This window comes from Myotis daubentonii, chromosome 2 (genome assembly GCF_963259705.1).
Source record: "Myotis daubentonii chromosome 2, mMyoDau2.1, whole genome shotgun sequence".
Lineage (NCBI taxonomy): Eukaryota > Metazoa > Chordata > Mammalia > Chiroptera > Vespertilionidae > Myotis > Myotis daubentonii.
This window is the reverse complement of record NC_081841.1, coordinates 1,050,401-1,063,927: the sequence shown is the minus strand read 5'-3', so window position 1 is coordinate 1,063,927 and position 13,527 is coordinate 1,050,401. Positions and strand designations below refer to the sequence as shown.

The window sequence follows — 13,527 nt, the reverse complement described above, 5'->3', positions numbered from 1 at the left end:
GCCACTGACCTCTCACTGTTCCCACGGCTTTGCCTTTTCCAGAACATCACGGAGCTGGGGTCACAGGGCGCAGACCGTTCAGACTGGCTCTGCCACGTAGTCACGCACTCACGGCTCCTCCGCGCCTTCCCGTGGTCTGCGAGCTCACGTCCCTTAGCTGCTGCTCACACCTCGCTGGGTGGGCCCTGGCGAACCGTCCCGGGAGGGCACTGGCCGGGCCGGGTTTGGGCTGTCCCCGTCCGTGTGCAGGGTTCTGTGTGGACACGTTTCCAAGTCGATGGGGTGACCCCCAAGGTGCGTGATTGCTGGGCCGCACGGTGAGGCCTCCCAGGGACCCTCCCAGGGGATGTGCGGGGGTGGGGGGGCGTGGTGAGGAGAGCTCGGGGTCCCGGGGTCCCAGGCTGGCCCCTCACGGTGGCTTCACTCCGTCAGAGCCGCAGGGGCTGGGAGACCAGCCGGACCTGCCCTGACCCCAGGCCTCCCCTCCCCAGAGACAACAGGGGGCCCCCGTGGCCTGTCCCCTCTGTCCCTGGCCCACACCCAGGGCCGCCTGGTGCCCTCAGGCCCGGCTGCCGCGGGCTGTGCGTTGGGAGCGCGGAGCTCGCCTCTCAGTGCCTGCGAGTCCGGGAGTGCAGCGCAGTCACGGTGTTTACGGGCGGAGCCGGCAGCCTCGGGTCCAGCAGGCCCGCGGGCGGCTCTCGTTAATGGGCACATTAATGGGGTGATTGACGGGGTGCCAGCTGGATGGGCGAGGCCTCGGTAACTGACGGCCTCGAGGAGAACGGTGCGTCCCGTCCCGTCCCCGCCCGCCGCGCCCGGGCCCATGTGGCCCATGTGGCCTCGTGCACCCAGCGCGGGAGGAGCCGCACAGTCTGGGTGAGGCTCTGGGCCTCTCTTTTCCCACCTGAGAGCAGGCAGCTGGGCCCCAGGACCCAGGGGGGAGCCCCGATGCCACCCTCCCTTGCTGGTAATTGGGGCGCGGGGTGGGAGGTCGGGCTGTGGGGCTTCGCCAGCCCCTGGGCCTGCACTTCGGGGTACAGCATGGACCCCAGGCCCCCCTTCAGGAAAGTTCCGGGAGGGTCTGCCTCAGTCGCCCTGTCCTGCCCCTGGCTCCCAGATAGAGGAGCTGTGGGCCGCTCCTGAGGGTGGGGGTGAGCCCGCTGCCGGGCGAGGGGGCTGGCCTGGCGGTCCTCGGCGACCTTGGGGTCCTGCCCCCTGTGGGCCAGGCCGGGGGCAGCCGGCAGCTCCGGGCTCCCAGGCAGGGGGGCGCTGGCCCGGGCACACGGGTCCCACTGGGCAGCCCACCCCACACGTGTTCCCCGCACGTGTCCCCCGCACGTGGGCTGCACCTGTGTGTCCAGGAGGGAGGCCTTGGACAGGCGTCTGGGTGGGGCGGGAGCTGTAAGGCCCAGTGGGAACTCCTGCTCCTCTGGGGTCCCGGTGCCTGGGACCCCAACAACCCGGAGCTGGGCAGCCCGCGACTGTGGGGTCTGCTCGCTGCCCCCCACGCCAGCTCCGCCTCGGAAGGGCCTGGGAAAACGGGGGGCGGGCGCCGGGGCCCCTCGAGGCCTGAGCTGCGGGGCCTGGGAGCCCTGCTGTGAACTCCCGATTTCATTCATTTCGTTATCTCGCCCACACGCTGTCGCAGAGATAACCTCGGCGTCCGCAGGTCCCTGGGGAATCGGACGGGGCGGGGGCGGGGGGGGGGGGTGCGGGGGGGAGCCCTGCTGCCGCTCTGACCTGCCGGGTGGAGTCACACCGGACAGAGATGTCAGGGTCACAGCGGCTCGGTCGCAGGGCGCTCAGGTTTCCAGGCGGCTGCCCTCCAGGTGACCTTCGCGGCTCCTCTGTGTCTGTGATCTGCACGCGGAGGGTCCGTGCGACCAGGACACGCCTGGGTGGCGGTCTTAATGGGGAGCGTGGTGGCAGCTCAGGTCCAGGGGCGACACCCCCACTGTGGCCAGAGAGGCCGGATGTGGGTGAGGGCGGCCCGGGTCAGCTCTGGACACAGCTCCTGCTAGAGTCAGGGCACCTGGCTCCCCACTGCGCCCGGGGCTCCCCACTGTGCCCGCGGCTCCCCACTGCGCCTGGGCCTCCCCACTGCACCCGGGGCTCCCCACTGTGCCCGCGGCTCCCCACTGCGCCCGGGTGGGAGATGGCGGGACGGCACCCTGCTAACATGGTGAGACTGTGACACGTCAGCACCACGGATAGCGCCAGGGCAGCCTGGTTCCCAGGCCTTGCCCAGGGTGCACCCCATCGCCAGGGGCCAGGGTCCCTCCCCACCGTGCCAGGTGCTCTGCGTGGTCCGGTTGTCCCTGTGACCTGGGGTGTGACCCCCTTTCTCAGTGAGCTGTGCCCAGGAGCCGGCGTGAAAATGCTGCCTTGGACTCCACAGGTAGAGTGATCAGTGGGCGCTGACACGGTTTCATGAGCACTGGGGACCCCCCCTGCCCCCCAGGACCAAGCCCTGGGCGCCCTCGGCCCGGGCAGAGATGCAAGGAAGAGGCTGTTTCTGACACTGACGTTGGCACGAGGCCTCCGTGAGCTCTAACTGAAGCCGGTGCCCGCGTGACCACGAGGCTGGTCCCCCATGGCGCTGTGGGCCCAGGTCACCGGCAGCAGGTCCCTGACCTCGCCACGCGGCTGGCCGGGAGCGGGCAGATGCCATGTGTGCCCCCGGCCACCACGCTGCCCGTCGCCACGCCCTGCTGCCCTTCCCACCAGACGCACACACGTGGTCACAGCCCTGCCCACCGAAAGCACAGCATGTGCTCACGGGTGAGGTCCGCCCGGCGTCCCTGCTCCCATCAGCTTCTCCGGGCACAGGGCCTCCCCAGGCTCACAGGTGAAGTACGCGGCCCCAGTGCCATGCTGGGCTCCGGAACGCAGCAGGCGGAGCGGGTGGGGCAGGCGGGGCGGGCGCGGTCCCAGAAGCCGCTCAGACCCAGCCGTTTCCATGACATGGAGCGTCCACGGTGTGGGGTGACAGCCACGGGGCCCCCGATCCCGGCCTCGGCCTGGTGCCCTGCTCTTCCCAGCCCCCGGGGCCTCGGGTTTCTCTGCGCCTCTAGTGTGGGCCCGGGGCTGCCACCCTCCCCACCCGCGCCCTCCCCACGGGTTTGCTTCCAGGAGGGGCGGTTGCGAGATGTCCTCCGGGGCTGGGCCCGGGTCCGAGGTGGGCGTGGAGGAGCCTGGACAGCGGTGGTGGGTGTGGCTTGCCTGCCTGTGAGCTCCCAGGAGTCGGGACAGCATCCCCCACCCGGCCCAGCGGGAGGACGTCCTGCGCAGGGAGGGAGGGCGTGGAGGCGGCCTGGGCCACGCACGGGGGGCCGGGGGCGGGGGGGGGCGGTGTCAGTCTGCACTTCAGCAGGAATTGAGGGGTGAAAATCAGGGCGGGGCCTGGAAGAGGGGCGCTCTGGACACTGAGCCCCTTGTGGTGCCCAGCGCCCCTTAAGATGGGGTCCAGCCGGGAGGTGCCGTGCCCAGGGCGGGCGGTCCTCACAGCTGGTGAGCAGCCAGAAGATCGCTTAGTTAGCGCCCGGGGGAGGGGGGCCGGGGGGGCGTCTCAGGGCCGGTGTTTGCTTAGTTAATTAGCAGCCAGGGCTCAGCGTGAGCAGGTCCCCAGGAGAAGGCCCCTGCCGGCCAGCGCCCACACCCGAGGTGTCAGCGGTCAGCGGAGGGACCAGGAATAGCAGGCTGCCCGTCACCCTACGGAGCCTGAAATAGCAGCAGCCAGGACGGCGCCCACGCAGCCGCCATCTGCAAACCAGGCACCAGCCCGCGGCCCCCTCACCTTTCCCCTGCCCGCGGCCCCTCACCTCTCCCCTGCCCGCGGCCCCCTCACCTCTCCCCTGCCCGTGGCCCCTCACCTCTCCCCTGCCCGCGGCCCCTCACCTCTCCCCTGCCCGCGGCCCCCTCACCTTTCCCCTGCCCGCGGCCCCTCACCTCTCCCCTGCCCGCGGCCCCTCACCTCTCCCCTGCCCGCGGCCCCTCACCTCTCCCCTGCCCGCGGCCCCTCACCTCTCCCCTGCCCGCGGCCCCCTCACCTCTCCCCTGCCTGTGGCCCCTCACCTCTCCCCTGCCCGCGGCCACCTCACCTCTCCCCTGCCCGCGGCCCCTCACCTCTCCCCTGCCCGCGGCCCCCTCACCTCTCCCCTGCCCGCGGCCCCCTCACCTCTCCCCTGCCCGCGGCCCCCTCACCTCTCCCCTGCCCGCGGCCCCTCACCTCTCCCCTGCCCGCGGCCGCCCAGCAGACCCCGAGCTCCCCGACGGCCCCCTCACCTCTCCCCTGCCTGCGGCCCCTCACCTCTCCCCTGCCCGCGGCCCCCTCACCTCTCCCCTGCCGCGGCCCCTCACCTCTCCCCTGCCCGCGGCCCCCACACCTCTCCCCTGCCCGCGGCCCCCTCACCTCTCCCCTGCCCGCGGCCGCCCAGCAGACCCCGAGCTCCCCGACGGCCCCTGAGCCCCGAGAGCGGCAGCCTCCGGCCTCCACGGCCGCGTGTTCACCCGCTTGTTTATTTATGTCTCTGTGTGTCTCTGCCTGTTCTTAGCACAGCGTGTAATTGCGCGTAATTAGCTGGCGTGAGTCAGGATCTGCAGCCCATGCCTCCAGGGCGGCGCTGGGTGTGGCTGCGGGACGGGGAGCTGTCGGGAGGAGGGGCCCACGCCGACCTGTGCTGTCCGCTCACACAGCTCCCCAAGCAGGCCAGGCGTGCGGGGGCCACTGCAGACGCCCGTGCCTCTTGGGCTGCACCCAGATTCTCCCCCCGCCCCCCCCCCCACACCGTCCCACCTCATCCTGCCCTGGACCGGGCTCTGGGCGGAACCGGGGGTGATACAATGACAAATGTGGGGGGCAGTCCTGTGCGGTGAGCCACCTGGAGGACGGGGGGCTGCCTGGAGGAGGGGGCTTGAGCTGACGCGGTCGAGTGGATGAGGAGGGGGCTGAGGAGAGTGCGGCCAGCACCAGGGCTGCCGCCTGCACCCGCGCCCGCCTCTCCTGCCGTCACCGCCGCCTCCTTGCCTGTGAGGAGCCACACTGGCAGCCCCCACGTCCTGCGTCCCCATGTGACCGGTGGGCGGACCCCGGCTGGGGGTGACCCAGGGGCCCAGCACGAGGGCGGCACACAGTAGGCGCTTACTGTTGGCGGAGGGACTGGCAGAGCCAGGCAGTGAGGGCGGGCCTCTGGGCGGTGGTCATGCGTGTGAAGGCCAGGGCTGCGGGGCCGCCCCGGGATCCCGGAGGGGCTGGGCGCACATCGGGGAGGGACAGCTGCACCGGCGCAGCTGGGGGAGGAGCCCCAGGCCTCCACCCGGCGGGCATCCGGCCGCAGGACCGGGGTGGGTGGCGGCTTGTCTCCAGGGCCGGCCACTCAGCCCCCGTCTGTGCTCTCCTGCAGGTCAGCTGGCCGCCGGCACCTGTGAGATTGTGACCCTGGACCGGGACAGCAGCCAGCCTCGGAGGACGATCGCCCGGCAGACGGCTCGCTGCGCCTGCAGGAAGGGGCAGATCGCGGGCACCACAAGAGCGCGGCCCGCCTGCGTGGACGGTAAGAGCCCACGGGCCCGAGAAGGCCACGGAGGCTGCATGGCGGGCGTCCACCTGACGCAGCCACGCCCCCCGATGCTCTCTGGGTCAGGCCTGAGGCTGACGGTGTCGCCTGGCACGACTGTCCCTGAGGGCGGCGTTGGCTGGTGCATGTGGGCGGGCGCCGCGGAGGGGCCGGGAGCCGGGTCCCCAGCAGGCTCCCCGGGATTGACTAGCCTGCGGGCCCGTGTGCCTCGGTGCTGCTCTGAGCAGGGGGCGCGGAGGTCGTGCCGTCTGCAGGAGGCGCTGCGTGCCCGAGTGTCCTGCACACGTAGTCTCCAGCTGCTCCGGGCCCCTCCCCGTGGGGTCTGGCAGGCGCGGGCACCCTCACGGGCCCTGAGGACGAGCTGGTGAGCTGGTGCAGTGGCTGCGGGCACCTCCTGCGCTGGTCGAGCTGTCTGGTGGGTGAGGTTAGGGCTTGCGGGTGGCGCGGGCTGTGAAAGAATTCACAACTAAGAGGATGGAGAGGGGGTTTATTTTCCGCTTCAAGAGAGCAAAGGGCCGGTGCCTGGCTAGTCAGCACGGGGCGGGTGGCTGCTGCTACGCCACAAGGACGGAAGGAGGGTTTTGTTGCAGCTGAAAACACCGGGGTTCGTCTTGAAAAGCCGCCGCGTGTTTGCTTTCCGGGAGACCGCCCGAGTTGTGCACACAGCAGGGAGGAGGGGGATGCAAGAATGCAGCCTTGAGAGCAGCTCACCTGGTCCTGCGGTTGGAACGAGGGGCCGTGTGAACCAGAGGAGGCAACAGTCCGGGGGTTCACCGCCAGGTGCTCCGCACAAAGTGGGGAAGGGCCCCCGCGGGAGGAGGAGCGGCCCTTCGTCCTCACGGCGAGACGCGCGGGCTAATTACCTCCTCGCTGAGTGAACGCTCACGCTGCCCTCGTGAGGCGGGGCCTCGGGGTGTCCGTGGAAACGGAGTCACAAATGGGCTTCGAAGGAGCAAGGGAGGTGCCTGCCGCAGCTGTCGGGGCGTCGACGGGGGTCCGTCTGCCGTGGCGGAGGCCGTGCCGGGTACGGGCGCCTCGGTTCCTGGGTGCCGAATGCGGGGCTGGGTGCACACCCAGTGGGAAAAGCGCCCGCAGGTGTGTGTGTGTGGGGGGGGGGTCGTGCGTGGGGAGTGATGCGCTGTCACCGTGGGGGGGGCTGGCTCCTGGCCCGGGTGGGGTGAGCCGGCCCAGGAGGGGGTCAGCAGGGCCTGGAGGCCATGTTGGGAGTGGAGGCCTATGGGCTCAGGGACTCTGGCCGATGTCACCGATGAGTGAGTCCCAGACTGTCCAGGGCCACGCTGGGCCGTGAGCCGGCCGGGGGCCCGTGGCTGGGGCTCTGACGCCTGGCCTCCAGCCGGAAGGGGAGGAGCTGGGAGGCCAGGGCTCTTGCCTGCAAGGAGCAGGCGCCGATGCTGCCACCCTCCTGGCGCCCTGTGCTCTCCGGGCAGAGCGGCTGCAGGTCCAGCCCACTGGGGGCCGCGCCCACAGAGCCAGGACGGCCAGGGGGAGTCTGGGGGCCAGGGGGCTCTCGGGGACCCCCCAAGCCCCACCTTTGCCTCCCCATGGCCCCCCCGGCCCAGTGCTGCCAGCCCTGAAGGGCGCTTCGGGGACGTGGGGGTCCCTCGGAGGTGGTGGACAGGGGCTGACCTTGCCGTGGCTGGGGGAGGGGGAGCGGGGGGGTCGCTCTCAGGATCTGGGTCACGTCCCGGCCGCTGGTTCTGTTCCTCCTTTTTGGAACCTGTTTCGGGGACATTGTCACGGACACTGAGCGCATCTCAGGTGAACAGTGTGACGGTTCGCAATCCGTCTCCTCGCCGAGTGCTCACCCCCCGAGTCCACCTCCCCCCTGAGTCCACCTCCCCCCCCGAGTCCACCTCCCTCCCGAGTCCACCTCCCCCCCGAGTCCACCTCCCTCCCCGCGTCCACCTCCCCCCCGAGTCCACCTCCCACCGGAGTCCACCTCCCTCCCCGCGTCCACCTCCCCCCCGAGTCCACCTCCCCCCCCGCGTCCACCTCCCTCCCCGCGTCCACCTCCCCCCCGAGTCCACCTCCCACCGGAGTCCACCTCCCTCCCCGCGTCCACCTCCCCCCCGAGTCCACCTCCCCCCCGAGTCCACCTCCCCCCCGAGTCCACCTCCCCCCCCGCGTCCACCTCCCCCCCGAGTCCACCTCCCCCCCGAGTCCACCTCCCTCCCCGCGTCCACCTCCCCCCCGAGTCCACCTCCCCCCCGAGTCCACCTCCCCCCCGAGTCCACCTCCCCCCCGCGTCCACCTCCCTCCCCGCGTCCACCTCCCCCCCGAGTCCACCTCCCTCCCCGCGTCCACCTCCCCCCCGCGTCCACCTCCCCCCGAGTCCACCTCCCTCCCGAGTCCACCTCCCCCCCGAGTCCACCTCCCTCCCCGCGTCCACCTCCCCCCCGAGTCCACCTCCCACCGGAGTCCACCTCCCTCCCCGCGTCCACCTCCCCCCCGAGTCCACCTCCCCCCCCGCGTCCACCTCCCTCCCCGCGTCCACCTCCCCCCCGAGTCCACCTCCCACCGGAGTCCACCTCCCTCCCCGCGTCCACCTCCCCCCCGAGTCCACCTCCCCCCCGAGTCCACCTCCCCCCCGAGTCCACCTCCCCCCCCGCGTCCACCTCCCCCCCGAGTCCACCTCCCCCCCGAGTCCACCTCCCTCCCCGCGTCCACCTCCCCCCCGAGTCCACCTCCCCCCCGAGTCCACCTCCCCCCCGAGTCCACCTCCCCCCCGCGTCCACCTCCCTCCCCGCGTCCACCTCCCCCCCGAGTCCACCTCCCTCCCCGCGTCCACCTCCCCCCCGCGTCCACCTCCCCCCGAGTCCACCTCCCCCCCGAGTCCACCTCCCCCCGAGTCCACCTCCCCCCGAGTCCACCTCCCTCCCCGCGTCCACCTCCCCCCCGAGTCCACCTCCCTCCCCGCGTCCACCTCCCCCCCGCGTCCACCTCCCCCCGAGTCCACCTCCCCCCCGAGTCCACCTCCCCCCGAGTCCACCTCCCCCCCGAGTCCACCTCCCCCCGAGTCCACCTCCCCCCCCGAGTCCACCTCCCCCCGAGTCCACCTCCCCCCCGAGTCCACCTCCCCCCCCGAGTCCACCTCCCCCCCCGAGTCCACCTCCCCCCGAGTCCACCTCCCCCCCGCGTCCACCTCCCCCCCGCGTCCACCTCCCCCCCGCGTCCACCTCCCCCCGAGTCCACCTCCCCCCCGCGTCCACCTCCCCCCCGAGTCCACCTCCCCCCCGCGTCCACCTCCCTCCCCGCGTCCACCTCCCCCCCGAGTCCACCTCCCCCCCGAGTCCACCTCCCCCCCGAGTCCACCTCCCTCCCCGCGTCCACCTCCCCCCCGAGTCCACCTCCCTCCCCGCGTCCACCTCCCCCCCGCGTCCACCTCCCCCCGAGTCCACCTCCCCCCCGAGTCCACCTCCCCCCGAGTCCACCTCCCCCCCGAGTCCACCTCCCCCCGAGTCCACCTCCCCCCCCGAGTCCACCTCCCCCCCGCGTCCACCTCCCCCCCGCGTCCACCTCCCCCCCGCGTCCACCTCCCCCCGAGTCCACCTCCCCCCCCGAGTCCACCTCCCCCCGAGTCCACCTCCCCCCGAGTCCACCTCCCCCCCCGAGTCCACCTCCCCCCGAGTCCACCTCCCCCCCGCGTCCACCTCCCCCCGAGTCCACCTCCCCCCCGAGTCCACCTCCCCCCCGAGTCCACCTCCCCCCGAGTCCACCTCCCCCCCGAGTCCACCTCTCCCCGAGTCCACCTCCCCCCCCGAGTCCACCTCCCCCCCGAGTCCACCTCCCCCCCGAGTCCACCTCCCCCCGAGTCCACCTCCCCCCGAGTCCACCTCCCCCCCGAGTCCACCTCCCCCCCGAAACGGTGCAGCCCCCTGGAGCTGGTTTTGCTTTTAAGGAAAGGTCGTCTGTCCCTTATGAAAACCCTCCTGTCCGGCCGGCATGGCTCTGGGGCTGAGCGCCAACCTAGGAACCAGGAGGTCACGGTTCGATTCCCGGTCAGGGCACAGGCCTGGGTTGTGGGCTCCATCCCCAGTTGGGGGCGTGCAGGGGGCAGCCGATCCGTGATTCTCTCTCATTGTTGATGTTTCTCTCTCACTCTCTCCCTCTTCCTCCCTCTCTGACATCAATAAAAATATTTAAAAAATAAGTAAAAAAGTGAAAACCCGCCTGCCACTCCTATTGACCAGCACCCCATACAAGGTGTGGATTTCACAGCCCGCGGGCAGCTACCCTGCAGCCACCCTCTGGACTCCAGATCCATCCGGCCTCGCCCGCCGGATTCCTGGTCCATTGGGGCCCAGGGCGTGGCCACCTCGGCGCCCAGTGAGCTGAACTCTCGCCCCATCCCGCCCGCATCTCCGGCTCCTGGCGTTGCAACGGGCTCGCACGTGACGGCGAGTGAGCGTCTCTGAGCTGATTGATTCTTCCTGGGGTGGGTCGGGGGGGAGCAAGCACAGGCCCGAGCCTCTGCCTTCCCTTCCCGGCCTCATTAGCTCCGACAGTCCGCGGGGAAGGTGGGGGCCACGGTGGATTACTAATTGAATCGGGGTCTGTTCTTCGTCCGCAAACACGGCCTTGCCCCTCTCTCTCTCCGGAGCCTGCCGGCGCCCCAGGCGCGGGCCCCAGAGCCCCAAATTAAAGCCCGCCCGTTTCCCAGGGAGGCCACACAAATTAGCCAGCCTGCGGTTTCTGCTCTGTGGGCATTTTCTGGCTGCCACCTAATTTAATTTCTGCTTTCCTGTGTTCTTGCTCCGTGTGCATAATAAGTTCCCTCGCGTGCGGATCCCGTCTGCGGCAGAGAAGACGTGGCCGCGTCGCGCTGGGCAGGACCTCGTGGGCACCGGGGTGCGTCGGGGGTTCACGCTGGCCCCGCCGTGTTCAGGGGCGTGTGAGCGTGAAGACGGCCCAGCTGCCCCCGTGCCTGGCTCATCCGTGTAGCGATCACTCGATGCTCACTCGCTAACTCACTCCTGCACGGATTCAGACGAGGTGCCCACACGTGGGTGCAGGAGCGGTGGCGGGGCTGGCCCCCAAAGTAAGGAAAGCCGGGGCAGGAAGGCCTTGCCTCTCACCCGCGGGTGCCCCCCGGGGCCTCTGAGCACAGTCCCTCCCCCGCTGGCTGGTCCTGGCTCAGCTGTCGGGAGAGGAGGCCACACACCTGGGCCTTGGATGGACCGCCCCCTCTCCCAGGCCTGGGCGGCCGGTTCCTGGTCCTCAGGCTCCCCCAGCCCGGCAGCGACAGGACCCCGAGCCCTTCGGAGGGGAAAGGCCTGGGCGGGCAGCAGGCGCCACGCGTCTGCGGGAAAGCGTTGGTGCACGTCCGCACTTAGAAGAGTGTGTGTGTGTGTGTGTGTATGTTTAGCCGTGTGTGTATGTTTAGCCGTGTGTGTATGTTTAGCCGTGTGTGTGTTTAGCCGTGTGTGTGTTTAGCCGTGTGTGTGTGTATGTTTAGCCGTGTGTGTGTGTGTGTGTGTGTGTGTGTGTGTGTGTGTGGCCTCCGGCAGGCCCGCTGAGCTCCGTGCGCTGTGGCCGGCGGCGGCAGGACTGTGAGGAGGCCCAGCCCCGTGTGGCTTCCTGTACCCGGTGTCGCCCGCTCTCTGGTCCGATAGACCCGCCCCCTGGCGCCGCCCCCGGCTCGCGGCCGCTGGCGAGAATTGTGGTTAAACGTTCAGAAACGCAGCGACTGGCTGTTAAATGCGGTCACTGCTGAACACGAGGTTGTCTAAACTTGCCCGCAAACGAAATAACGTGGAAACCAAGGCGCTGCCGTCAGGCGCCGGGAGAGAAGAGCCGGCTGCAGCCAGACCCGGGAGGAGGGAGGACATAATAAAGCCCAGCGCGGAAACGCGTGACACGGGGCGTCGGACACCCAGGAAGCCAGACGCCGGTTCTTCGGAAGACGGACAGAACGCGCAGGTTTTCAGCCAGGCTGATGGCGAGGGGGCGGGCGGGAGAGACTGAACCACGGAACCGGGCGGAGAGAGGAGGCCCCTCCTTGGTCCTGCGCCCGCTCTGCGGGAACACAGAGGTTAAAGGGCTCACACCGCCGGGGCCCGCAGGTGAGAAACTCGGATGAGCTGGATGTTCCCGGAAACACACTGACTCCAGGAGAACGGAAAGTCTGACTAGCCCTGTGGCCGGTGAAGACGGTGCGTCAGTAACACGGTGGCTTCGCAGCGAGAGATGCCCAGCACCGATGGATTCATCGGCGAAGCCGACCGCATCTAAAGAGGCGTTAGCCCGGCCGGTGTGGCTCAGTGCTTGAGCGTCAACCTAGGAACCAGGAGGTTGCTGGTTCGATTCCCGGACAGGGCACGTGCCCGGGTTGTGGGCTCGATCCCCAGGGTGGGGGGTGCAGGAGGCAGCCAGCCGATCAGTGATTCTCTCATCTTGGATGTTTCCATCTCTCTCTCCCTTCTTCTCTGAAATCCGTAAAAACCTATATTATAAAAAGGAGCCTTAACACCAATTCTTCTCAAATTCTTCAAAGATAAAAAAATAAATAACGGGAGAGGAAACACGTCTTCGCTCACCCTGTGAGGCTAGTGTTGCCCCGATGCCCGAAGTATCAGGCAGCGATCTCACAGTAAAAGTACGGATCTCCTGATTGTAACGCACAATCCTCAGCGCCACTCCGGCGGGTCCAGTCGGGCCCCGAAAGCTTGGAGCGACACAGGAAAGCCAGCGGGTCCCACTTGGGGGACCCATCACGTCACATTCACGGCGTCCTCTCAGCGGCTGCAGGGTGAGCGATCCAGAGTCCAACACGCCTTCCTGGTAAAGACGCTCAGCAAACGGGGGGAAGGGGGCGGACTTGGCGTGCGAGGGGCTCGCGCAGACGTGGACGGTGACGTCGCGCCTGTCGTATCCGTGGGGAGGCCGTGGCTTCCGCGCCGAGGCGGGAACCAGGCGGCACCTCTGCCGGTGCCCCTGCCGGTCAGCGGGGTCCGGGGGCGGGGGCCGAGCGCCGGCAGGAAAGGTAAACAGGAGTCACCGGGTGGGAGCGGAGGAGCCGGCAGGCCCACGGCCGGCCTGACCTTCACGGGCGACGTCTGCAGGGACACACACACGCACACGCAGAACTAACACAGGCGCCCAGCAAGGCTGCCGGACACGGGATCGATAGCGGGATCGATGGCGTTTCCCCACCGCCCGACACCCGATCTTCAGGAAGCGACTCCGTTTACAATGGCCTCGAAGAGAATAACACACTCGAGACTGAAGCGAACAAAAGAGGCGTCGTATGCGCACACGGAGCACACGCTGCGAAACGGGGCTGGGGCGGAGGCGGCTGCTCGGTTCATCTCCTCCCTCCACTCCCGTCCCTCCCCCGCCAGCCAGGGGTCCCCAGGACAGGACGGCCTGGTGCCTGTGTCTCCAGGGCACAGCCCGCTGCCAGGGCTCTGACAGGTGCCCAGGGCCATCTGTCCTTCAGTCCTGACACCTGGTGACTCCATGCGGAGCAGCCGGAGCCTGTGTCCCCGGGGGGTGGGGGTGGGGTGGGGGCGAAGGGGTGGGGAGAGCGCGGGGGGGGGGAGCAGGGCCACCGCGGCCCCTGATCTGGGCGACGTCCGCAGGCCCTCGACAATCATGTGGAGTGTCCAGTGCGCTGTGCTGAGTGTCGCCGCCTCCTCAGACATTGTAATCAGCTCTCAGGCTCATCAGCTGGTCGGGGAAGGAGTGAGTGTGGGGGAACCTCTGAGGAAATTCCCCCAGGGCGCGGGAGCTGGTGCGCCCAGCGTGAGGGGCCCCTGGCTGCGATTGGCCAGCACCGCCTCGGCCTCGGTCCCCTGGGGGCCCTGGTCCAGCACAGGGGCCCTGCCCTGCGTCCCCGGGGTGACCTTGTGGAGGCAGAAGAGCCGGGCAGCCCAACCTGCCCTCCCGGCAGCTTCTGGGCCGCGTCCCAGAGATGGACCCGGGCGCCGGA

General features: G+C 69.8%; 1 protein-coding gene across 2 annotated transcripts in view; it reads left to right on the top strand.

Annotated features, from left to right (window-relative positions):
• TAFA5 (TAFA chemokine like family member 5) overlaps positions 1 to 13,527 on the top strand; it is an 87,620-nt gene that overhangs the window by 50,601 nt on the left and 23,492 nt on the right. For both annotated transcript variants that reach the window (XM_059681350.1, XM_059681349.1), the window contains exon 2: positions 5,403 to 5,552. In XM_059681350.1, the coding sequence (XP_059537333.1) occupies positions 5,403 to 5,552 (150 nt within the window). The remainder of the gene's footprint in view (positions 1 to 5,402; positions 5,553 to 13,527) is intronic.